The following is a 25,844-nucleotide window of genomic DNA, read 5'->3' as shown; positions in this document are numbered from 1 at the left end:
AGGCTGTGAATATTAAATATTTCATACAGGCATACTTCATTTTATTGCACTTCATTTTTTACAAATTGATGGTTTGTGGCAACCCTGCATTGAGGGTCTATCAGTATCATTTTTCCAAAACCACGTGCTCTCTTTGTATCTGTGTCACATTTTGGTAATTCTCACAATAGTTCACACTTTTTCACTATTATATCTGTTACTGTGACCTGTGATCAGTGACCTTTGATGTTGCTATTGTAATTGTTTTGGGGTGACACAAATCACATCCATATAAGATGGTAAACTTAATAACTGTGTGTGTTGTGACTGCTCCACTGACTGGCTGTTCCTCATCTCTCTTCCCTTCCTTGGGCTTCCCTATTCCGAGACAAAAAAATACTGAAATTAGGCCAATTAAGAACCCTACAATAAGTGTTCAAGTGGAAGGAAGAGTCGCACATCTCTCACTTTAAATAAAAAACTAGAAATGATTGAGCTTAGTGAGGAAGGCATGTCAAAAGCCAAGACAGGCTGAAAGCTAGGTCTCTCGAGCCAAACCAAGTTGTGAATGCAAAGGAAAAGTTCTTGAAGGAAGTTAAAAGTGCCACTCCAGTGAACACACAAGTAGGAAAGCAAACAGCCTAACTGCTGATATGGAGAAGGTTTTCACGTGTGAAAAGAAGATAAAACCAGTCACAACATTACCTTAAGGCAAAGCCTAATCCCAAGAAAGGCCCCAACTCTCTTCAAGTCTATGAGGCTAAGAAAGGTAATGAAGCTGCAGAAGAAAATCTGGAAGCTAGCAGAGGTTGCATCATGAGATTTAAGGAAAGAAGGGGTCTCCATAACATAAAAGTGCAAGGTCTGATGGCAAGTGCTGATGGAGAAGCTGCAGCAAGTTATCCAGAAGATCTAGCTATGATCATTTATGAAGGTGGTTATACTAAACAACACATTTTCCATGTAGATAAAACAGTCTTTCTTCTACTGGAAGAAGATGCCATCTAGGACTTTCATAGCAAGGGAGGAGAAGTTAATGCCTGGCTTCAAAGCTTCAAAGGACAGACTGGCTCTCTTAGGGGCTAATGTAGCTGATGACATTGACTTGAAGCCAATGCTCATTTACCATTCCAAAGATCCCAGGGTCCTTAAGAATTACATGCTAAATCTACTCTGCCTGCACTCTAGAAATGGAACAACAAAGGCTGGATGACAGCACCATCTGTTTACAACATAGATGACTGAATATTTGAAGCCCACTATTGAGATCTACTGCTTCAAAGAAAAGATTCCTTTCAAAAGATTACTGCTCATTGACAATGCACCTGATCACCTAAGAGCTCTGATGGAGATGTGCAATGAGATTAATGTTGTTTTCATACCTGCTAACACAATATCCATTCTGCAACCCTTGGATGGAAAGAGTGATTTTGTTTTTGTAGAAATGCAGTCTCGCTATGCTGTCCAGGTTGATCTCAAACTCCTGGGCTCAAATGATCCTCCCACCTTGGCTTCCCAAAGCTGGGATTACAGGCATGAGCCACTGTGCCCTTTCCTCAGGAGTAACTCTGAATTTCAAGTCTTTTTTTTTTTTTTTTAAGAAATGGGGTATTGCTACATTGCCCACGCTGATCTTGAATTCCTGGCCTCAGGCCTCATGAGTAGCTGGGATTACAGGCATAAGCTACCATGCCTGGTTAACTTTCAAGTCTTAAAAGAAATATATTTCATAAGGCTATAGCTGCCATGTAGACATACTTCTGTTGAATCTGGGCAAAGTAAATTGAAAACCTTCTGGGAAGGATTCACTGTTCTAGATGCCATTAAGAACTTTTGTGACTTGTGGGAGGGGTAAAAATACCAACATCAATAGGAGTTGGGAAGAAGCTGATTCTAACCCTTATGGACGATTTTGAAGAGTCCAAGACATCAGGGAAGGAAGTAACTGCAGATGTGGTAAAAGTAACAAGAGACCTAGAATTATAAGTGTGTAGATGACACTGAATTGCTGTAACCTCATGATCAGACTTTAACATATGAGTAGCTGCTTCTTATAGACAAGTGAAAACAGTGGTTTCTTGAGATGGAATCTACTACTGGTGAAGATGCTGTGAACACTGGTGGAAAGAAAATAAGAGATTTAGAATATTCCATAAATTTAGTTCATAAAATTGCAGCAAAGTTTGAGAGGATAGACTCCAGTTTTGAAAGACATATTACTGGAGGTAAATACTATCAAACAGCATTACATGCTACAGAGAAATCTTTCGTGAATGGAAGAGACAATCAAGGCAGCAAACTTATTTTAAGAAATTACCACAGCTACTCCAGCTTTCAGCAACCACCACCCTGATCAGTCAGCAGCCATCAACACTCAGGTAAGACACTCTACAGCAAAAAGATTACAACTCACTGAAAGCTCAGATGGTTACCAGTATTTTTCAGCAATAAAGTATTTTTAAATTAATGTGTGTACATTGTTTTTTAGACATAAGGGGGTTGCAGGTTAATAGACTATGGTACAGTATAAACATAACTTTAATGCACTGAGAAATCAAAAAAATTGTGTGACTCACTATATTGTAATATTTACTTCACTGCTGTGGTATGGAACTGAACCCACAATATCCCTGACGTACTCCGAATATACATTCTACTTAATCTTCAAGTAATCTTGGCTCATTTGTCCAAATTAATTAGACCACACAAAACCTTTCTCAATATAGCTCCAGATTCTCTCTCACTCCCTTCTCCTTCCTCTGCTCCCATATATCATATCCCATTCCCTATATCTATTTTCAGAGTCTATTTCCTCTGCATGTCTTTTACCAGCTCCATTCACAGGGGAGTCTCCCTCAGGCTTAAAGATCCAATTCAAATGTTACCACTTTGTTTACAGATCATTTACTACCTACTTTTGTTACTTTGATGCTCCAACACCTGTCATTTGGGCTATTGCAAGAGTTCTTAAATGGTCTCCCTAGCTCATGTTGCCCATATTCTAATGCACCCTTCAGGCTGCCAGCAAAGTCCTATTACAGAAATCTAATGATGCTACTCCTCTGCTTAAAGTCCTTCAGTAGCACACTAGTGCCAAGAGGAACAAGATAAAAAGTCCTTTACATGGAGAATAAGGCCTTCTGTAATTTAGATCCAACTCAATGCTCTCTTCTTACCTCCTGTTATTCCCCCTCCACTCTAGCCTACCATGCTGAACAAGTACTCAGATGTCCTCCTTTTCGTCTGCTGCTGCACATGCCATTCTCTTAGTCTGGGATGCTCTTCCTTATTCTGTCTTCCTAAAGGTTCCCTTGTCAAGTTCTCATCCAACCATAACCACTTAACATTCATAAAATGAAACACTTTTCACTAAGCTAAACATAATCCCCCTACCCCTAGCTCTCACTGTAATGGAAGAAACACAATTTTAAAGAATTATAATAGTAAAACTGTGACAAATAGATGTATTCACAAGGTAGGAAAATAACACAGTAGAAGTAACTAACTTAGATGGTCATAATATATTTCCTGGGAAAGGTGACTCTGGAACTATTTTGAAGAACAATTGTATCTTTTATAAACAATAAGAAAAAACATGCCAGAGAGGAAGAAGCCATACTAAAACACAAAAGCACAAGACAGTATTATATAATAAATAGTTCTGCATTGTTGGAAAGTGAGATGAGATAGAAAAGTGGCAGGAAATGAAGCTTAGAGTCCAGCAGATCCAAATCATGAAGGTATTATCATATCTTCAAAGCAGCTTTGGTTTTATTCTCTAAGAGAGGGAAAAAAGACTTTCATTCAAGAAAGGTTACTCTAGTTAAGTGTGAGAAAAGACTGAAGAATGAACAAAACCAAAGAAAAAGGTAAGCCAATTGAAAGATTATACTAGTTGAGGAAATAAATAATCATGATTTGATTTGCAAGAATAGCGGTGGGAGATGGAGAAAAGAGAACAGATTGCAGGGATATTAGGAAGTATAATCAACAAGACTTAGTGACAGATTAGATTCGAGAATCTAATCCTATGAGGGGAAAATCTAAGCTAACTCCCAGGATTTTAGCTTATAAATTTAGTAGCATGCTGGGGTTACTACCATAGATAAGAAATACAAAAATAACAGGCTTCTCTATTTGTCTTTTGTTTTGGGTAGGAGAACTAAGGGGTTGATGTTGGAAAAGGGCTGAGGAGCAGAACTCTGGCAATGCTAAGATGTATGCAGGAAGAAAGAAAAAACAGCCCACAAGACTGAGACGGCATAGTCAAAAAGGTAGGAGACAAACAGGATAGACTGGTGTCATGAAACAGTTGTAGACAAGTATACTAGGAACACAGTTCCATGAAGGCATTCTCATCAATGGCTGTATTAAGTAGAAAGCAAGTCCAGCTGCTGAGAAAAGGACTGGGAGACTTCCACTTTGAAGCCCTCTGACTACTCCTTCTCATTTCTCAAGTACTTCAAAATAAGTACCTTGGCAGTACTTACTCTGTACGACACTCTTTTATAAACCTTACGCAGTACTATTTTTAAAAATCGCTCATGTTTAGAATGTAATCTTGAATACAAGGACCAGTGCCTTCATGGTGCTTGGCAATAGTCCCAAGTACCAAATATGTGTTTGCTGGGTGACCAGCAGTATTTTAATATGCATATTTGTTTACACACACTAGACCAAGAGCCTCTCAGAAGGAAGGGCTGTTCCATGTATCTAGTTTCCCCAGGACCTTGCATAATATCCGGAAAGATGAGACTTTAATAAATATTGACTGAACAATTAGAATTAATGCAGTAGTGACAGCTATTTCCTGAGGCAATTTGGTAAGATTTTGTAATTTTAAAATAGAATATGTGTACATTTTTGTCGAACTGTTTTTCATATTAACACTGGAGAAAAAAAGACACCTGAACATTCACTAAAAGGCACTGCTTAAGTATCAGGAAGAAATGCTTTACAAAAGTAGCAAACCAAGTAAGCACACGGGGGAATTTTAAAGTTTATAATAGTTAGATTCATGGAGACAGCAAACAATTTCATTTTTCCTTATGGCATCTCTTTGAAAAAAGAGATGGGCAACAAGAGAAAGGAAGGCAGCATGGTGATATTCACAAAGGAAACAGTCCAGGAGCAGGCAGGTATCACAAAGCTTAGTGAGAAAACTGATTTCACAAAATTAGGATCTGGTACACTAGCCAGGCTGGAACAGAGGTGATCACCTTATCAACATATAAAAATGAAATCAATAACAAGAATAGTACATTTGTAACCCAGCTGGAAAAAATGTAAAACCTATAAAGGAGTACTGATAGCTATTAGAAGTTTCATATTTTAAATGTTTTGAGTTGTCACATGATTAGAAAATATAATGGGGGGATGTCATGAGCTAAACAGTGCAAAATTGCATAGATGATACTCATCAACAGCACTTATAATATGGTGACAAATTAATTTATATGACAAGAGTGGTTGGGCATTACAGGAATCTAGTTGGGCTAGACTGCAATGAACAAGGGGGGCTGAATAGGAGCCTCGTGAATTAGATCCATGAGAACTATCCTCCATTTTACTCATTATAAGGTGATAAACCCACGGCAGGGGTAGCACCATACTGGCAGAGGGATATTCAATAACATTTCTCCTTAAGCTGTGACACTTACAAATCTATCCCTTGTTCTATTATTTCTTTTTGTTGCTTTAGGACCTCAAATTGTTCTGGATTATCAGTACCAGACATCTGTGTACTGTAGCTGCCTATTCCTGATGATGATGTTGACTCCAGGGAATTTAAACTTCCGTATCTGTTTATTGTCTCAGGGTGTTTGATTTCACTCATCTCTTGTTCTGAGGGTTTTTCCTGACCTGAAAGAAGAAAAATTGATAGAGTACATTATTCTATCAAAGAAAAAAAAAGTGTAAGGGCAAACAAATTCTTGAATAAGGCAAGGCATTTCAATGTTGCTTAGATATCTATTTAATACAAAATAACTATTAGGTAACAGTAAACAACATACTTTGATATTAAAACACACTGTAATTTGTACGTGTATAGTCTGCACCATTAGGAGGAGTTCTTTTTGCAGTTGCAGTGCTGAGTATCCACTGGATTTCTGCTCTCAGCTCATTCCTCATGAGGAATTGTTTTCGATAACACCAGTGTAGCCCTGCAGCTATGAGTTTTTCTCTGAGTGAGGGTAAACATCAAACACAGATGAACAATTCAACCTTCTTAAAACATACTGCCTTTTATATGTTTCCTCTATAATTATAATACAAGAAAGTTGCATAAATATGCTTCATTTTACACAGTCAAAATATTTCTAGGAAGATTTAGAAAAAAATAGTTTGGATAACTAAGTTAAAAATTTCACAATTTTAAAGCTAGATATTTAACTCACAAAGAATGTTTCCTCATCAGTTAAATGAATAAATACGTCATGAAATTGGTTTAACAGCAGCTGCAACTATCCTCCAAAGTATTATTCACTTAAAATGACAAAGAATTACAACTCAAAGTATCACCTTACCAAGAGTTGTCTGAGAGTTGGGATTCACATACTGATCCTTACTCCATTCAACCATACACTTCAAAATCGACACTAAGCATTCTAAACCTTTTTTCCTCAGGCTCAATTCCTACAAAGTAATTCAAAAATACAATTTTTTTTTTAAAAGGTCTTTTAAGGAAAATACATGACTCTTTCCTGGTAAAGTTTTAATTTGAAAATGTTTTTAAAGTTCTTACCTGAACATTACTCATACCAAGTTCTTGACTGCCCCTTCCTTGAGCAATTTTTGATAGATCATTTACTAGTCTTTCAAATATATTGGCTGCATTTAAGTCACAGTCATAGTTTACATAAATATCCACTACACTCTGAGCATCTGTAACAATATAACATTAATTTCAACAAAGTACATCTAGGATGTGAGTACATTTGGCCTTTTAAATATCTAATAATAAGAAAGAGATAATAAAAAGGATAATTTAAAATACCTGCACAAATCCTCGTCAGTGTCTGAATAACCATCCATTTGTGATCAAATGAGCTGGTAGAAGTTTCCAAAATGTATAAGAAAATTTCTTTAAAGAACACCTGTGATTCGGAGAAAACTTCTGTTTAAAATATTGTTTAGAATTCATATGTGTGATCACTTTTTAAACATCCCAAAGCTGTAGAGCAGATATTAGGACCCAGGCTCCTATGGAGTTCAACTCCTTTAGAGTTCCATATCTGAAACCTCAGGACTAAAATATCTTGGGTAAGTGACTTAAACTTGCCCTTCTAGTTATTAGTACTGCAATTCATACTGATGTGTTTTGTTCTCAACACAACTGCTACAAAAGAAATATGCAAAGATTTAGAGTTCCTCTAGGTGATAATTTCTTGAACATTTTTACAGAATATAACTTATGCTTTTATAATCCCCCTCCAAAAGCGTAATTTATACTTCTGTTCATCAGTTATACTTTTCAGAGACATTCTAGTACTGACAGGCCTAACTGTTCGCAGATTTAAATGTAACTGATACTCTAATCAACACAATAAAAACAATCTAAGTCTTATACGGTTTTATTTTTCTAATTACTCACAAAAGTGAAAATCTCTACTGTTTGAAAATTACATATGAACTATTTCTCACTACTCTTTACAGCAAATAATCAAGCAATGAGTTAATCAACCTAATGAGATAAATTTCAATTTAACAGATAAGAATTTTCAGATTTAAGGCCGGGTGCGGTGGCTCACGCTTGTAATCCCAGCACTTTGGAAGGCTGAGGCGGGCAGATCCCAAGGTCAGGAGATCGAGACCACGGTGACACCCCATCTCTACTAAATATACAAAAAATTAGCCGGGCGTGGTGGCGGGCGCCTGTAGTCCCAGCTACTCAGAGAGGCTGAGGCAGGAGAATGGCGTGAACCCGGGAGGTGGAGCTTGCAGTGAGCCGAGATTGCGCCACTGCACTCCAGCCTGGGTGACACAGTGAGACTCTGTCTCAAAAAAAAAAAAAAGAAGAATTTTCAGATTTAAATGTATTCTATAAAAGTGACTTTAAGAAGGAATGACTGAAACAACCAACATATTAACATTCATGAAACATACATTATGAACCCAGAAAATCACATTTATAGTATCTCCCCCTAACTGGATTAGGTACCCCTGTAATGTGATTTTCTTTCACAAAACTCAGCATATTTCTATTTACTTGTTTAATATCAGTATCTCCTATAGACTGTCAGCTTGAAGACAATAACGACCAGGTCTTTCTTGATCAGGATCACGTCCACATTGCAGGGTACATAGTAGGTGTTCAATAAATACTTATGGCAACATGGCCACAATTCCCAAAAACTGCATCAAGGTACCCCAGAATACTGTAGCAAACTCATGAGGGTGCCATGGAAAAATTCTGAGGCAAAATTCAGAGGGAGATACTTCTGTTGGATACCTCAAAAGATTGCTCATGGCTTCAAATAGATCACACTACATTCCCTTCAATGACATAATTATCTCTGCAAAGCTGGGTTTTGGTAGTTGCTATGATAAAAAACCAAGTACTGAATGAAAATCAATGAAGTACAGGAATGAGGGGGACAGTGTTCAATTCCAAGATCTAAGAAGCTGTGTGCAGTTTCTAATAGGCACACACATCCCAGTGGTAAGTAACTGTGGTTAAGAATAAAATAAAAACATTATTTTTCTTTTACTTTATGCATACTATTGTCTTTGAAATACATAGGAGGCTGTGACGACAAATATCCATTAAGCTGTTTGGCCCTGCCTGCTTAATAAATAGAACATAGAACTGGAGGTATTCCTCTGGCCAAAGTACAACTTTCATGAAAAGTCAGACTCGTGAATCAAAAACCTTTGGGATTCTCTGATTAACAAAATAAATAACATAGACTGGAAGAGAGAGGGAAGAAAAAATTTTAGCTACTATCTATGGATTATCAAATTGCACTAATAAGCAAACGCCTACAGCCGTAATATAAGATACTATGCCTATCATAACAGGGGCTCTAAAAAAACCGACCTTTTAATAATTTATCGAGCATTTAAGACCCATGAAAAAAATCACATCACAGAAACTCTGAAGTGAATATTCTCATAAAATGAATCTTCATGTAAAAACAATCTTAATTTTATTTTGCAAATCTAGGTTTTCATAGCTGGGCTTTCTCCACGTTCAGCTTTTTTTTTTTTTTTTTTTGGAGACGGAGTTTTGCTCTTGTTGACCAGGCTGGAGTGCAATGGCACAATCTTAGCTCACTGCAACCTCTGCCTCCCAGGTTCAAGCAATTGTCCTGCCTCAGCTCCCAAGTAGCTGGGATTACAGGCATGTACTACCACACCTGGCTAATTTTGTACTTTTAGTAGAGATGGGGTTTCTCCATGTTGGTCAGGCTAGTCTCGAACTCCTGACCTGAGGTGATCCACCCGCCTCGGCCTCCCAAAGCGCCAGGATTACAGGCGTGAGCCACTGTGCCTGGCGCTCGACTCATTTATAATTTGAGTGTGTATAACATTTTTGAAAGTATATCTATATTTATCTCATTTTTATCCTCATTATCTCCCCCTGAGGGACAATAAGCAGTGAAATAAACCTAATTTTTAAAAATTAGATTACAATAATTTTGTAATGAGAATCTACCATCTACAAATTGACAAGAAATTTCTTAAAGTTTTTCCTTTCAAATTCATTTTTGCAAAGTTGAATTTGCTGTGCAAAAATAGTAATCTCAACTTAAATAATTTTTGATATCTAGATCTAAGAATTTATATTTTACAGTCTGTAAACAGTAGCTACAGAAGCAGAATCTCAGTGACCAAAAAAATCTGTAATCAGCTACATAGAGTATTACAAAATTTTCTAATGCCAACTTAAATGTCTCATCATCAAATGAAAGATTTCTGTTTTTTTACAAAAGTAAAAGTTCCAAAAGTTTTTTTAACTGCCTTTTATTTATAGTTACTACAGATAATGGGGAAAAACTATCTAAAAACGGCAACTCTTCCTAGTTAAACGCCTTGTATTATCTTAACAGACATATGGCAAATTCTTAAAACTTGACATCATACATCATATAGGCACCAAAAATGGTTTCCTGTCCAAAAATATGGCCCAAATTAAAAAGCTTTTCACTTAAAATATCAAGGCCTAATTCTGTTTCATTCTCATAACAATGTTCTAAATCAATCTTGACAGCTATTACAGAACATTAACATTAATGGATAATATGACTATTTTAGCCATTTCGAAATTCTGGAAAAATAATTTATCCTTTCTAACAAGCTAGTGAATTATGAGTCTTGAGTTAGGATTAAATATAAAATTAACAAAAATTAAAATATAACCTGTATATCAAACATAATATGAAGGTAAAAACTGACAACATAAGAGTATTTTTAAAACATACAACATCACAACCAAAACAACATTTCAACAAATAACAAATTGAAAAAAAGCATTCATTAAATTGGTAAAACATAAAGTACTATTTTTAAATTTTATTTGAAGATGAAAACAAAAAATCATAAACTGGTACACCTTTAAAAAAAAAAAAAAAACACTTAAGGCTGGGCGCAATGGCTCACGCCTATGATCCCAGCACTTTGGGAGGCGGACGCGGACAGATCACCTGAGGTCGGGAGTTTGAGACCAACCTAACCAACATGGAGAAACCCCGTCTCTACTAAAAATACAAAATTAGCCAGGCGTGGTGGCACACGCCTATAATCCCAGCTACTCTGGAGGCTGAGGCAGGAGAATCACTTGAACCCGGTAGGCAGAGGTTGTGGTGGATCGCACCATTACACTCCAGCCTGGGCAACAAGAGGGAAACTCCATCTCAAAAAAAAAAAAAAAAAAGGCCGGGCACGGTGGCTCACGCCCGTAATCCCAGCACTTTGGGAGGCCAAGGCAGGTGGATCACGAGGTCAGGAGATCGAGACCATCCTGGCTAACACAGTGAAACCCCATCTGTACTAAAAAACAAAAAATTAGCCTGGCGAGGTGGTGGGCACCTGTAGTCCCAGCTACTCGGGAAGCTGAGGCAGGAGAATGGCGTAAACCCGGGAGGCGGAGCTTACAGTGAGCCGAGATTGCGCCACTGCACTCCAGCCTGGGTGACAGAGTGAGATTCCGTCTCAAAAAAAAAAAAAAAAAGGAGACTGGTACACTTGCACAACACATGCAGACACGATTGAAAAAAATCCCTAATTTAGTTCTACTAAATCTCTGACAGTATTTTAGAACCACGTGATTGCTATTCTATTTCCAAAGATCCTGGGAGAAAACTTTAGGAATATATACATTAAAAAAAGTACAAAGCAAATATTAATTTTTTTCAAATATCCAAAATAGAACCCCAAAATATAATGCCCCTCAATCACATCTTTTAAAATGCCTAATACTTATAAATGGTTTAAAATAATGGAGATGCAATATATATTTGGAACTTTCTTTTAAGATAAACAAATGTATTATAATATACCACATAGACAATGGCAAAGCTATTATGAGGACCAAATTAATTCAAGAGAGCAAGAACCATTTATTCAACTAGTACAAGTTCCTTGAGGACAGTGGCTGCATCTTATTTCATTTTGCATTCTTAGTGCTTATCCAGTGCCTAGTACTTCGTTGGCACATATTAGTTGAACAGGTGAATGAAAAAAAACAAGTGCATGGCAATATACAAATACTATTTCACATTCTGGAGAACTTTGCAGTGTATTCAAATATGATTTAACATGAAACAAATGAAATATCCAATAGTAATATTATATTTCAATGCCTAAATGCAAAACGTACCTCAATTTGCATCTTCAGATGTGTCTTGAAATTTGACAACAAAGTAAGAAATATAGAAAGAGAAAGCTCAAAAACCTCTGGAACAGATGAGACTCCATTTTTTGAGAGTGCAACACAAAGATACTGCTTAATAGCATTAATAAACATCTCATTTGTCCTGAAAATAGGTCCTGCATTCTGCAGAATGGATAGAAGTAACTGCAATGAAAGAATCTTGGATCGTAGTTCATGAGACCTAAAATGTAAAAAAGAAGGCACAGTATATGAACAAGGTTGGCATTATGGTAATAATAGGTTGTTCCAAAAATATTTCCAGATACACATAATTTCATAAACTTTGTAAATGGAGAGGAAGAGAAAATTCTATAACATAAAAAAGTACAGTACATGAACAACTTAGCCACTAACAACAGATGCTTTCACTGATGTTCCCTTGAACCATAAATTTATAAATTTCACAAACTTTTTAAATTTATTTATTTATTTTGAGACAGAGTCTCACTGTCACCAAGGCTGGAGTGCAGTGATCTCAGCTCACTGCAACCTCCGCCTCCCAGGTTCAAGCGATTCTCCTGCCTCAGCCTCCCAAGTAGCTGAGACTACAGGCGCCACGCCCAGCTAATTTTTTGTATTTTTAGTAGAGATGGGCTTTCACCATGTTAGTCAAGATGGTCTTGATCTCCTGACCTCGTGATCCACCCACCTCGGCCTCCCAAAGTGCTGGGATTACAGGCATGAGCCACCGCGCCTGGCTCACAAACTTTTTAAAAAGAAAAAAAAAATTCACAAATATTTAACATCAACCTATTGTTTCACTGGAAAAGAAAAAAATAGTGTGAAGATATATGCTGTGTTCCTTTCTTATACAACCATACTTCTCCGTACAAATCATCATCAACTTCTCAGATTACATGCCATATTTAGTATTAATACACAACAGTTCCAATGGACTTTTTTCTGGTTATGCTACTCAAAAATCCTAAACAATAAAAAAAAAAGTTTTGGTTGCATTAACAAGTGACAGCACTAATTCAAGCTTACTTTTTCAGTAACCATTTAAAGATTTTTTTTTCTTTTGAAATAAATATAGAGGTATTCAGAACAATTAAAAACTTTAAGGCCAGGCGTGGTGGCTCCTGCCTGTAATGCCAGCACTTTGAGAGGCTGAGGCAGGTGGATCACTTGAGGTCAGGAATTTGAGACAAGTCTGGCCAACATGGTGAAACCCCGTCTCCACTAAAAATACAAAATTACCCGAGTGTGGTGGTGGGCACCTGTAATCCCAGCTACTCGGGAGGCTGAGGCAGGAGAATCACTTGAACCTGGGAGGTGGAGGCTGCGGTGAGCTGAGATCGCACCACTGTGCTCCAGGCTGGGTGACAGAGTGAGACTCCGTGTCCAAAAAATAATAATAATAAAATAAAATAAAAATACAAACTTAAATAGCTTAGCAACTTATTCTAAATAATTTTGTAATGAAAAGCTGAAAAAGTAGTTTTTGGCTTAAAATTTTTAATTTTTTTCCCAATCAATATACTATGGCATGCTTCTGATCACCATCTAGTGTTTTAATTATTGATTTTGCAAACACAATTTTCCTCCCATTGAAACTGATCTCTAAGCCCAACAGATCAAGGACATTGATCCCAGGCAACATTTCAAATGCAGAACACACCAAAATGCTCTAGCAGTTTTTTTTTTTTTTTTTTTTTTTTTTTAAAAAAAAAAAAGCCCAAATGCTGCTTTCAGTCACATTTACACTATATAGTAAATTTAATTGCCCTTGATTTCCACCTGAAAAATTTTATGGTTATAAGTGTCAAGTAATTCAAGAAGCTACGTAAATCTAATAAGGAATTGTTAATTTCACGTAAATGGGTATCACAAAAAAATACTACTTTCTCTGAAATAAAACTGGAGCCAATAATATTATGGCTCATTACTACACAGTCATGTTTCTAAGATGGCTACTGCACTGAGTCTTCCTTTGAATCTAAGAATATGTGCAGCAAATACATAATTACCAAAAAAATGCTTAGATAAATCAAGTTAGAGACAGCGAGAACTAAGACTTCAAATAGCTACAGGGAACTACAAAGTAACCCACCACCTCCCCTCCTGTTCTATTCTTCCAAGGCTCACACACTACTTCCTATTCTAGCTCACATTTATCACCTATTATGCTCAATTCCTACTGTAATTAAATCCTGCAGCTTACCATTCTATAACAATGAGTGTTTGTTCAAAGTTATGTTTTATATTTGTATTCCCAACATTTAACAAAACATCTTGTATACTGTACATGCTAAAAAAAATTAATGGACTTATTCTTGTATTCATCCATTTATTAAATACCTACTGTGTACAAGGCAATAACGAATGAAGAAATGATTAGACAACTATCTTATGACACAATAAGTTATACTTTTGATAGGCAAAAGAGGCTGGAAATTTCAGGTCTGCAGTTTTTCATGGGGTAGTTTCAAATCATGATTCAGGCTTAAAGAACATTTCCTGGATCATCATTTTAGCAAGACCAGAAAATATAAGGGGAAGCAAAGACAGAAAAAAAGAAAATTACGTAACTACAAAAGCTTGACATTTGGCAAAAAAAAAAAAAAAAATCATTAAAGACAGAAAACTACATATTCTTTTGGAAAAAGAATAGCTTCTAAGGGTGTATTCAGTATTCAATTCCATTGTTTAATGACCTTGATAGTCAAAAGTCAAGAAGGTCTTCAAACAAAATTTCCTAATATTTGGTTTAAACCCACTAAGTATAAGGCTTGTTAATTTACATTATTCCTCATAAGAATCCTTTGTAACATTAAAGATAGCATCTTTTCAAAACCAGATCACTCTTTTTTCAGGAATAAATGAGCATACTCTTCCCTACTAAGTACTCCTCAAAATTCACATTATTTTCCTTTGTGTCCTTTTCATTCTCAGCATTTTAAAGAATTTCTTCTTTTCTGTTTCTAGCATTCTTTCAAATCACAATTTTTACATTTGATTTGGAAAAAAGCATCTGAGGCTTTAATGGTCAATAACATTTTTAAAGCATGGCAAAAATGGCCTTCAGCAATAATACCAAATTCTTCTCTTTCTCAAAGTAGTCTTCATTGATTCAGAATGAGATGTTAAAACTGGTGATTTTTGAATGAGACTTTTTAAAATTCATAACTGTCGATTTTTTAATGAGATTTTTGAATGTTGATTTCTGACTCAGGGTTTGGGTCTAAAAAGATTTCATGATTTTAGGCTTCTGGGTCTAAAGGGTGTTTCTCCCTGAACTGGTACAATCTGACAAAATTAAACAAATATAACAAATGTAGTTTCCACATATGTATGAAGTGTTCACAGCAACTGTCTCTGGTCTGCTCAGTTGCCACTCAGAAACTGAAACACTCTATAGAATTTTTTTAAATTGAAGTACTGTTTCCTTACATCTCTATTTCAATATCCCTTTCTTAAAGTTATGGTCTGCTCCAAGGTTTCTTTCTCCAGAAAGTTCTAAAATTGTCATACTGCAATACCTCATGCTGCAATATTAGAGAGGCGGGCAACTCATATAACTTCCAAACTCAATCTCAAGAGTAATTAGTTATATTTGAATCATGAGGATACTTGACCATTTATGACTTACAAAAATGGCACTTTCCTATGGCTTAATCTAATATATTTCATGAAAATTAGACAAGTGGCTCCTAACTCAAAGTTCTTCCTGATCCCAATAGACAAAGATATCATCCTAGGGCATTTTGTCAGACCTTAATGAATATGCATTATCTTTCATTACAATTTTTAAGATTTCTTTCTTTTAGGTTTTAGTACCTTTTGACTGGCAGTTTTTAGAAACCTAGGGCTGGGATACAGGGTTACATTAGCTCCAAAGTTACTTATATGGAAATAAGAATTCATTAATTCATTCATTTGATAACACTTATTGAGTCCCTCCTATGCACCAGGCACTATTCTAGAATGCTGTCACACCCTTTAGGAAATAGCATAAGTTATCTATTCCAGCAATGTTGAAACTTTTTGTTTTTAGAAAATAGTATAAGTCACATACCCTTTAGGAAATAGTGTAAGTTATCTACTCCAGCAGTTTTGAATTTTCAATATTTTTTTCTTAAACGTAAAATACCTCCCCTCCACCCAATTTTTTTTTATGGTTCTACAGGACAAAAAGAACAAAAGAAAATCCAAACATTACCTTAACAGTAAGTTTCAAGCCTAAAAACTCTATTTGTCAGGCAAAACAGTTAATAACTTACTTTGGATCTGGTGGTCCATCTGACAGTGGTTTCATTGACAGTTTACACAATGACCTGAATACTAGAAAGGCATCCTTTTGTAAAATGTGGGAAAACTTAGCACCAGGTGAAGGTCCTGAAGAATTTCCAGATTCCTAAACAAGTTAACATACCATGAAAATTTTAGAGATATTTGCCAGTGTAAAATCACTTCAGCCTTCTACTGTATTTCACTCAATTCACTAACAGGTGGAGATTCCCCCACTATTGGAAGGGGAAGCAGATGAGGGAATCTGCCGCATTGTTTTTCTTTTATACTCCACGGACCACACCCAACAATAAATACCTTTAAAAATGCACTTTAAAAATATTCCTTATTAATAAACCAAATAAACTCTAAAAATTTACCCAGCTCATACTATTACTGACAAAAAACTGATACATCATGCCTGACAAGATCCTATCCAAAGACCTAAATTATACTCACTACTACCTGTCATTGACTGTTTTATGCTTTTATCCTATTTTATTTTTTGTCTCACTCTGGGCAAACATAAACTGAAAGTCAACCAAGCCAAGAAAATGTACTCCTAAATATGGGACACTTAGTGGAGGACTCCTTTACCTAAAAAGGCAGATTTTTTACACACAAAATATAGGGTAGGAAGCAGGAAAAGAACCTGTCATTACCATAGCACTGATTTCTTTGCAGCCCTGAACAAAGGTTAAGGTGAAGCTCCCCAAATTTCTAAAAGTTTTCTCACCCTACAACACAGGTTCAGTCACCTGAAATGCTTGGGACCAGAAGTGTTTTGGGTTTCAGATTTTTTTGGATTTTGTACTGTCTGCATTATACCGATTGAGCATCCTAATCCCAAAATCCAAAATGTGGAATTCTCCAATGAGCATTTCCTTTGTGTGTGACCTTTGAGCGTCATCTTGGCACTCAAAAAGTTTTGGATTTGGAGCATTTTGAATTTCAGATTAGGAATATTCAGCCCATACCAGAATTATTTTGTGAATATGTAATAAGAATGTTCTTATTAAATGTTAATTCAATTGGTAGATGGTTGTGGAGAAGATGTAAACATAGATGAGACATACCTTAAAGTTGGAAATGTAATTATCAAAATATGAAGGGGAAAAAAATCGCTGTAATTTATATAAATGAAGGGAAAAAAAACCCCAGTTTCTTATTTCCCCAAACTAAATAAAATTCAGGCAGCATCAACAGCTGAAAATACTCATGAGAAGGTGGTGGTAGCCTATAAATTGTAAGATTAACAGGATTTCTCCCCCTCCCCACCCCTCCATTTATACCTGAGTATCATTGGAAGAGACTGACAATCTATCATCAGGTAAGGATGGTGTATATGCAACAGAAATTGGTGTTCCTGGAATTCCATTTGCTTGAATATTTTCACTGTCACTACCATCCTCTATAGTTCCAATGTTGCCATCTGCACTTGCATTTATAGTAGTCCTTTCTCCCATATCTAAAATGATAAGAATAAAAACCATGCAAATATATCTGACTTAACCGAAGTGTATTTAAAAAGCATAGAGTATTTAAAATGAAACAGTGGCAGGAAAGCAATGTGAAGTAAAATATGCATTGGCACCATTTAAAGGTTAGCATACTTACTACTAAATAAGTATGCATCTGGCATACTTCCAAATACAATCCTTAAGTTGCTCTGGCAATGAAACACACTTAGCTGATGAAAGGCTAACTAGGATGTGCCAAAACAGAAGCTTAATTTTAGTCTATATTAGCATTTACTGAACTGGGTTTTGATGAATGCTAATGACTTGAGATGTGAAGACAAATTCCTCGAAAAAATATCTCATTGTCAAATTAGTTCAGGAAATTCTGGGAAATAGGTTTCTTTATTATAGCCTTTAAGTTGCTAATATGTACAAAACTCTCCAAGGATATACAGTATGTTGTGTTTCCAAAATTTATTTTACCATGAGCCCCCTTCCCGTTTTTAGAATTCCTATGAATATCTCTAACAATCTATGTTCTTTGGAACACAGCCAGGGAAATAATGACCTACACCACTGAAAATTTTTCACTAGATCACTTTCAGTAATCATACTTGTAATTAATATAAACAGAAACAAATGACTTCTGGTAGAACAAACAGAGATAATGAAAATAATACCAAGTTCCAGAACTACTCTAGGTATAATGAAACTCTTTCATGCTACCAATTGAAAGAAAACTATAAGATAGTACGAGAGACACACGCTGTACTATAAGGAACACAGATTCTGAAATACTAAAGACCTGTGTTTCAATCATGTCTTCACCAGTTAATGGGGTAAATTATTTCATCTTTCTTTGCCTGGGTTTCTTCATAAGTAACAGAAATAATGAGGTCTATGAGGAACCACCAAAACACACATACAAGACGTAAAGAATAAAACTGGTACTCAATAAGTGGTAGTTATTACTAATTTTGTTACTAATTGATAAAATGTCTCCAACTTTTGAGTGACTCGAGTAATATGAAAGGAGTAGCAGCTTCTGGTTCCCCTACCCAGAAGTTGCTTTCTCCTCTCCAAATTAGAAGACCCTGGAATAGATTAAACTGGATAGGTTGGGCGCGGTGGCTCACACCTGTAATCCCAGCACTTTGGGAGGCCGAGGAGGGTGGATCATGAGGTCAGGAGTTCGAGACTAGCCTGGCCAACATGGTGAAACCTCGTCTCTAATAAAAATACAAAAATAAGCTGGGCACAGTGGCAGGCGCCTATAATCCCAGCTACTCAGGAGGCTGAGGCAGGAGAATCACTTGAACCTGGGAGGTGGAGGTTGCAGTGAGCCGAGACAGCACCACTGCACTCTATCCTGTCAGAGCAAGACGCCATCTCAAAAAAAAAAAAAAAAAAAAAAAAAAAAAAAACTGGATAATTCCAAAGCAAGTTTTGCATTAATAAGTATAACATGAAAAATATATTCAGTAATAAAATACATTACGGAAACTGTTACACAAAACAGATGCTTTCTTAAGAGGACTTTTGGAGCTTTCATATGCTAATGTTTGATGTGCTAAATACCACTATAGTTTTTATATATTACATATATAAAGAATGCATAGGCCAGGCATATAATCCCAGCACTCTGGCAGGCCAAGGTGGGAGGATCACTTGAGGTCAGGAGCTCAAGACCAGCCTGGGCAACATAGTGAGACACCATCGCTACAAAAAATTTTTTTTAAAAAAAGAATTTACATATGTAAAGATTGTGGAAAGACTCAGAAGAAAACTAACAATGATTATTAGAAACTGAGTTCCTATCTCATTCCCCAGAGTACTTATTCCAAAACTTTTTCTCTCCGCACCCAATTACATCTCTTCCTATGATTCTCTCCCCACCTCCCCTTAACAAATGACTTCCACCTACTACTTAGCTAAAAATCAGGTAATTTAACATAGGCTCCCTCACTGTCTCTTGCAGCACCACAAAAATACATCTCTTCCTGCCTTCAACAGTATCTTCCTCCACTAAGTATTTTAACATTGCTTTTTCAATTTTGTGCACACAACTGGATCTTCCCCATTATCCAATAAACATTCAAATATTTTCACACACACACACAAAATCTTCCTTCACCTCTTGCTACACCTCAGCTCTTGTCCATTTTCTTCCCTCTTTTTATTAAATTTCTCAAATGAATACTCAATATTCTTTGATATTACTTTCCTCCTTTCCGTCTCAAGAAATTTCTTAAAGAAACTGAAAACATTTCCTGATTTTCTTTTTAGACTTTGAAGCCACACCCCTGTGGGTTGAAATCTTCACTTTATCACTTCTTCGAAAGGAATAATCACTCATTACTTCAATTTTCTCATTTGTAAAGAGGGGACAGTAATAGTACCTAAACATCCCAGTGCTTGAGGGAAGAGTAAATGAATAAATACAAGCACATAAAATCATTTGGGATATACAGAAAGCACTTAATACAGTTAGTATTATTACTGTCTCATGTTTTTTCCTCTAATTATCCTTTAAACATAGATGCAAACTTCTACTTTCAAGGTGGTGAATTGAGCCTACCAATTTACCTTCTCCTTTGACAAATCCCACTGAAATTACAAAAAATATATATAAACAAGAGATGTACCTTTAATAACGCTGATAAACTAAGGAGCATATCACTGGATCATAAACTTTGAGGAATTCCTAGAAAGTAGGTTGAGATCAAAGGAAAAGCTATTTAATTTATTACTTATGACTGAACACATGCAAAGAATAGGCCTACCTGAGAGAGATGATTGTTTTACCACTTGGGTTCTGAAAGACTTCAAAGCCTAGAATGGCAAGGTGCTATGAGGTAGGAGGGAAGATGCAAATTGAAGAGCTTGGGGAACCATGCCAATGTCTATCAATAGAGCTGACCACAGCCATGATCATCTAGACTGTATTTGATCACTGCCTGCTAATTAAAGTAGATTATTTGTTTAGTAGGTCTCCTAACAGAACAAGTAGGCCAGGAAAGGAGAGAGCAGTATCTCAGCTAACTGGGAATGCCGCAATAAACACAGAAGGAAAACCAACTAAGATTCTAGGCTCCTACTCTGTTTCTACTTATTTCCAATTAAAGCCATTACTGAATGATGCCAGCCTAAGATTCCCTGGCAAGGGTTGGGAGAGTGAGAACAAATCAACAAGTGTGAAGATCTCCTTCTGTGTAGAATATATAAAAAGTGTATAGCATTCATCCCAAGCTTCACTTGACTTTGCTTTGTGTTGACAACATGGTGAATGATATGGGCCTACACAGCCCAAGTGCCACTAGAGCCATACCCTGCTCAAGGGAGGTACCTGCTTCTTTGCTCTCAGCTTAGAAATGAGGTCTGCCTTTGGACCACAGTCACCTCATGAATTTTGGAAAGGAAGGCCTCACAAGAAATAGAAAAAACATATACACAATTACTGAGAGTAGACTGATCAAATCTAGTCTCTCTTTCTACAAACAGGCAAAAACAAAGTTTACAGCTCAAAAGTGAAGACAAAAGACAGCAATCTGAGCAAATGGGTAATTAGATTTCACAGCTGGGATAGTTCCAGTTAGTACAGTCAGTAATAAGTAAAGGAATGTTGCAATAATACACAAGAGCAAAGTGCTATTAAAAAAAAAGAAGCTCAGAGAAAAACGGGGTTCTTAGGGACAAAAATATTACTGAAACAAAAACTACATTGGAAAAAGCAGTAGAATGGATATTACTAAAAAATATTTGCAAAATGGAAAAACCCTTGTAACATTCTCATTGAATGTAAAACCCTAAGACAAAATGATGGAAATTAGAGAAGATTGCAATAGCAATCAAGGACATGACCTAGAATATTCAACATCTGTATAGTGTGAGATGTGGAAAAGAACAGAAAAGATGAAGAAGAATTAACAACAACAACAACAAATTTCTAAAATGACAAAAAGTCATAAAAAAATCAACTGCTACTCCTGATTTAAAAAACAAAAGTAAAATTCATACCCATGCACACACAGTCATGTAAATACAAAAGATAAAAGTATCTTTTAATAAACAACAAGAAAACTTAACTTGATAGAGTATCCTCCAAAACCAAAAGCAATCATCAAATTTAATGGTGAAATATAGCAATAATGTTAAAAAAAATGAATATCCTTGCCATCATTAACACTATTCAACATTTTCTGGAGGTTCTAGCCAATTTAATGTAACAAAAAGAAACAAACAAAAATAAGCTATAAATGCTGTAAAGGAAGAGACAAAGATAAAAATATCATTATTCACTCAGAAAAAACAGCCAAATGAAAAACTTTTAGAAATAATATGAGTTCAGAAGGTGACCAAACAGGAGAGAAATATGGAAAAACAAGAATTTTTCTATATTCCAATTAAATTAGGGAATAGAGGACTCAACCAAAATATTATCAAAAGTATGCCAAAAATATAGAAATAATTTAACAAAAAATATGCATGAGGCAAAGGAAGAAAACAACAAAACTTTCCTGAATGATGTAAAAGACTTGACTAAATGAACTTTTTATGTTTCTGGACTCGATGCTGTTGCAAAGAAGATATCTTCCCAAGTTAATTTATAAGCACATTACAATTTCAATTACTAAGTAAGCTTTAATTTTTGAACTTAATAAAGTGATTCTAAAGTTCACCTAAAAAAATACATTTAATAGATATTTTAAAAATTGATACCATAGAATACAAAAATAAAAAACTAAAGAAAAAAATTGAAGTGGGAGGCCTTGCACTATGAAAATTAAAATGTACTATAAAGCCAAAATATTTTACATAATTCAACACTGGTTAGGAATAGACAAATAGCTCATTACAACTGTACAGAAAACTCAAAAAACAGAATCATTTAGGATAAAATTTTCATGTCAAATTAATTGAGAAATGATTATTTCCATAGGTTATAATTAGCTATACAATTTCATACCATACAGAAAAATAAATCTGAGATGAATTAAAGAGCTAAAGTCAAAAAATAAAAAGTATTAGCAAAAGGTATCACAGTACATTTTACAATCTTAGGGTGGTAAAATCCATTTTAAGCAAGACAAAACCAGAAACCACAAATTAAAAAGATAATCTTAAAAATTTTTTTTTGTGGTCAAGTATGTGCTTGGAAATAAAAGTATAGCCCAGGCGCGGTGGCTCACGCCTGTAATCCCAGCACTTTGGGAGGCCACGGCGGGTGGATCACAAAGTCAGGAGTTCAAGACCAGCCTGGCCAACATGGTGAAACCCCGTCTCTACTAAAAAAATACAAAAATTAGCTGGGCATGGTGGTGTGCACCTGTAATCCCAGCTACTCGGGAAGCTGAGGCAGGAGAACTGCTTGAACTCGAGAGGCAGAGGTTGCAGTGAGCCGAGATCTTGCCACTGCACTCCAGCCTGGAAGATAGAGCAACAAGAATCCATCTCAAAAAAAAAAAAAAGAAAAAGAAAAAGAAAATAATATAAGCAAAAGTTCAAACAAAACAAAGACTGAGTAGAAAAAATATTTACAATATTTTTTTGTACAAGGAATAATTTCTTAGTATGAAGAACTCTTGAAAATAAGAACAAAAGAAAGAAAAGGAAAAATAGGCAAAAGACAAGAATAGTAATTCAAAAAAAGATAAGTAGTCCAATGATATTCAGTTGGAATATACAAAATTGCCAATGTTTGACCTATAAAAATAATTGCCTACGTTTTGACCCTGCAAATAGCCAAATGCAAATTAAAACAATACAATAAATACCATCATTACAGTGACATTATAGCACTGTATACAAATTTTTTAATATTCATACACCTTGATCAAGCTATTCCTGCTTTATAATTTATCCAAAAGATAAGTGCAAAAAGATGTCTATAGTAAGAATGTATATCGCAGCAATGTTTATAAAAAGCAAAAACCTGGAAATAATCTAAATGCTAGTATTAATAGGAGATTATTTAAATAAATTATGGCCCAGTGTTATGATGAAATTCAAATGGATGTGAATGGATATAGTTTAATATGTGAAAAAGGCAGATTATCAAACTGTAAGTATAGTATATTCCCATTTATCTTAAACATATGTAATATATATGCAGGCATGTGTGAAAAAAATTATTTAAAAAATTATGTACAGCAAAACACATCATAATAAGATCAAAAGACTTGGGCAAATAACAAACTGAGAGAAAGTATCTCTAAAATATATCACAGAATCCTAATACATAAAGGATTCTTAAGGGGAAAAGGATAAAAATCTGATGGAAAAATGAACAAAAGACATGAATAAATGACTCACTAAAAGATGTACTAATGATCCTACAGATATGAAAAGATGTTTAATTTCACTCACAGTCAGAGAAATGCACATTAAAACCAAACTGAGATACATTTCTCACCTATCAGGTTGGTAAAAACTCAAAATCTTTTAGTACTACCAGCTGTGGAGAGAAAGGCACTCTCATACATTAATGGTAAGAGTGCAAAATGGCACAACACCTACAAAGAGGAATTTAGCAATAGCTAACAGATATTCATATTCATTTACCACTTGACCCAATAATCTCATTTCTAGGAATTTGCCCTGAAAATAAACTTCCATAAATATGAAACAATACAGATGTACAAAGTTATTCACTGCAACATTATTTGTAACAGCAAAACACTGGAAACAACTTAAGTGCAACAGGGGGCTGGCTGAATAAACTATGATATATCTGCATAAGGTAGTATTATGCAGAAAGCCATGAGAGAAAAGAAGAAAATCTCCATCAACTGAAATAGAATGATTTCTAATATGTTAGGTGAAAAAATGCAACACACACATACATGCAGTACTCTAACAAAAAACGTGAGAAACGGAAATAAAAAATACGCCCTTGCTTACATCTCTTATGTACAAGCAGACATGTACGCACAACCCCCTAATCCCCAGAGATAAACTAAAAGCTAGTGAAAGTGATTACCCATAGGAGGATCAGAGAAGGAAGGAGCTGATGGAGGAGTTCTCCAAGTAAGCATTTTATGTAATTTTGACTTTGAATCACGTAAATATTGTCCATATTTAAAAAAAGAACCAATAAAATAATGCAAGTAACTTTTTCAAAACAGTACTCTCACTCATCTTTAGTAGGATATATTTAAGGATACATACAATTACAGAGAAATCTTGAACTTTATAGGTTTGCTGTTGGTAATGGCATCTTGTTGAGAATCTGGGTTTTCACTGTAGGAAACGGAAGATACAAATAGAAAGTACAGAAAGATGAGGAGTAACCTTGTGGTATTGGATGTGAAGTAGAACTACAAATAGGAACTTAAGACTAATTGTATGTTTCCCTATCTCTATCCATTGGAAGGGCCTACAAGTAAGGACATCTCAGCAGCTAGCAACAAGAGCAACTTGTAACCAATTCTTGGTTTCTAAGAACAACTGCCCACTAAAAAGAACAAAGACTCTTTGGAGAACTAGCTGATTCCAGGGCTGAGGAAAACGGAAGTTGAAGGTGAACCTGGAACATCTTTCTGTTCCGAACATAAAGGAAAAGCTCAAGGACTAATAGAATCACATCAAAAGAACGTGGGTGTTAGCTTGAAGGGATTCCTACTGGCAGGCAAAAAAATAAAAATAATGATGATACAGGATTATAACACATCAAATAATAAAAGAATTCATTAAGCCCATGGTATTATTTTTTAAAGGGGGGGTGGGACAGGGTGGGAGAGCTCTTCTCTATAGAAAAATGTCCACGAATGTTAAGAATTAGAAAATTGCTATATTGCAACCCAATATCTGAGTAAGGCAAGGATCATCAATGGGTGCTAAAACCATTGAGTAGGCCAGGTGTGTGGTTCACATCTGTAATCCCAGCACTTAGGGAGGCTGAGGTGTGAGGATCACTTGAGGCCAGGAGCTCAAGCCCAGCCTGGACAACACAAGCGAGACCCCATCTCTACAAAAAAATACAAAAACTAGCCGGGCATGGTGGTGTGTAACTGTAGACTCAGCTACGCAGGAGACTGAGGCAGGAGGACTGCTTGAGCCCAAGAGGTCGAGGGTGCAGGAAGCCAAGACTGTACCACTACACCCCAGGCTGGGTGACAGAGCAAGACCTCATCTTGGGGGAAAAACAAATAAAAAACACTGGGTGAATAAATTTTCATATGGTCTCCAAGTATCAAAGTATCACCTCAGATTAGCTATTAATCACAAAGTGAAAAATGTTCCTTTACAGACAGCTGATTATCACCATCTTAACCAAATGATCCAACCCTGCCACCAACAGG

At 35.8% G+C, this 25,844-nt stretch overlaps 1 protein-coding gene across 9 annotated transcripts in view; it reads right to left on the bottom strand.

Annotated features, from left to right (window-relative positions):
• The window catches only part of ARFGEF1 (ADP ribosylation factor guanine nucleotide exchange factor 1), a 169,642-nt gene that overhangs the window by 86,660 nt on the left and 57,138 nt on the right, over window positions 1-25,844 (bottom strand). For all 9 annotated transcript variants that reach the window (XR_009214822.1, XM_058443929.1, XM_058443930.1 and 6 more), the window contains 7 exons: window positions 17,377-17,552; window positions 16,078-16,211; window positions 11,801-12,035; window positions 6,977-7,076; window positions 6,725-6,864; window positions 6,507-6,615; window positions 5,640-5,841 (listed from right to left, as the gene is read on the bottom strand). Coding sequence is in view for 8 of the 9 variants with exons in the window: in XM_058443929.1 (XP_058299912.1) it covers window positions 5,640-5,841; window positions 6,507-6,615; window positions 6,725-6,864; window positions 6,977-7,076; window positions 11,801-12,035; window positions 16,078-16,211; window positions 17,377-17,552 (1,096 nt within the window). In the remaining variant the exon portion in view is untranslated. The remainder of the gene's footprint in view (window positions 1-5,639; window positions 5,842-6,506; window positions 6,616-6,724; window positions 6,865-6,976; window positions 7,077-11,800; window positions 12,036-16,077; window positions 16,212-17,376; window positions 17,553-25,844) is intronic.

The sequence above is a fragment of the Hylobates moloch genome, unplaced genomic scaffold (genome assembly GCF_009828535.3).
Source record: "Hylobates moloch isolate HMO894 unplaced genomic scaffold, HMol_V3 SCAFFOLD_9, whole genome shotgun sequence".
Classification (NCBI taxonomy): Eukaryota; Metazoa; Chordata; class Mammalia; order Primates; family Hylobatidae; genus Hylobates; species Hylobates moloch.
Note: the sequence above shows the minus strand (reverse complement) of the source record. Positions and strands in the feature narration are given on the sequence as shown.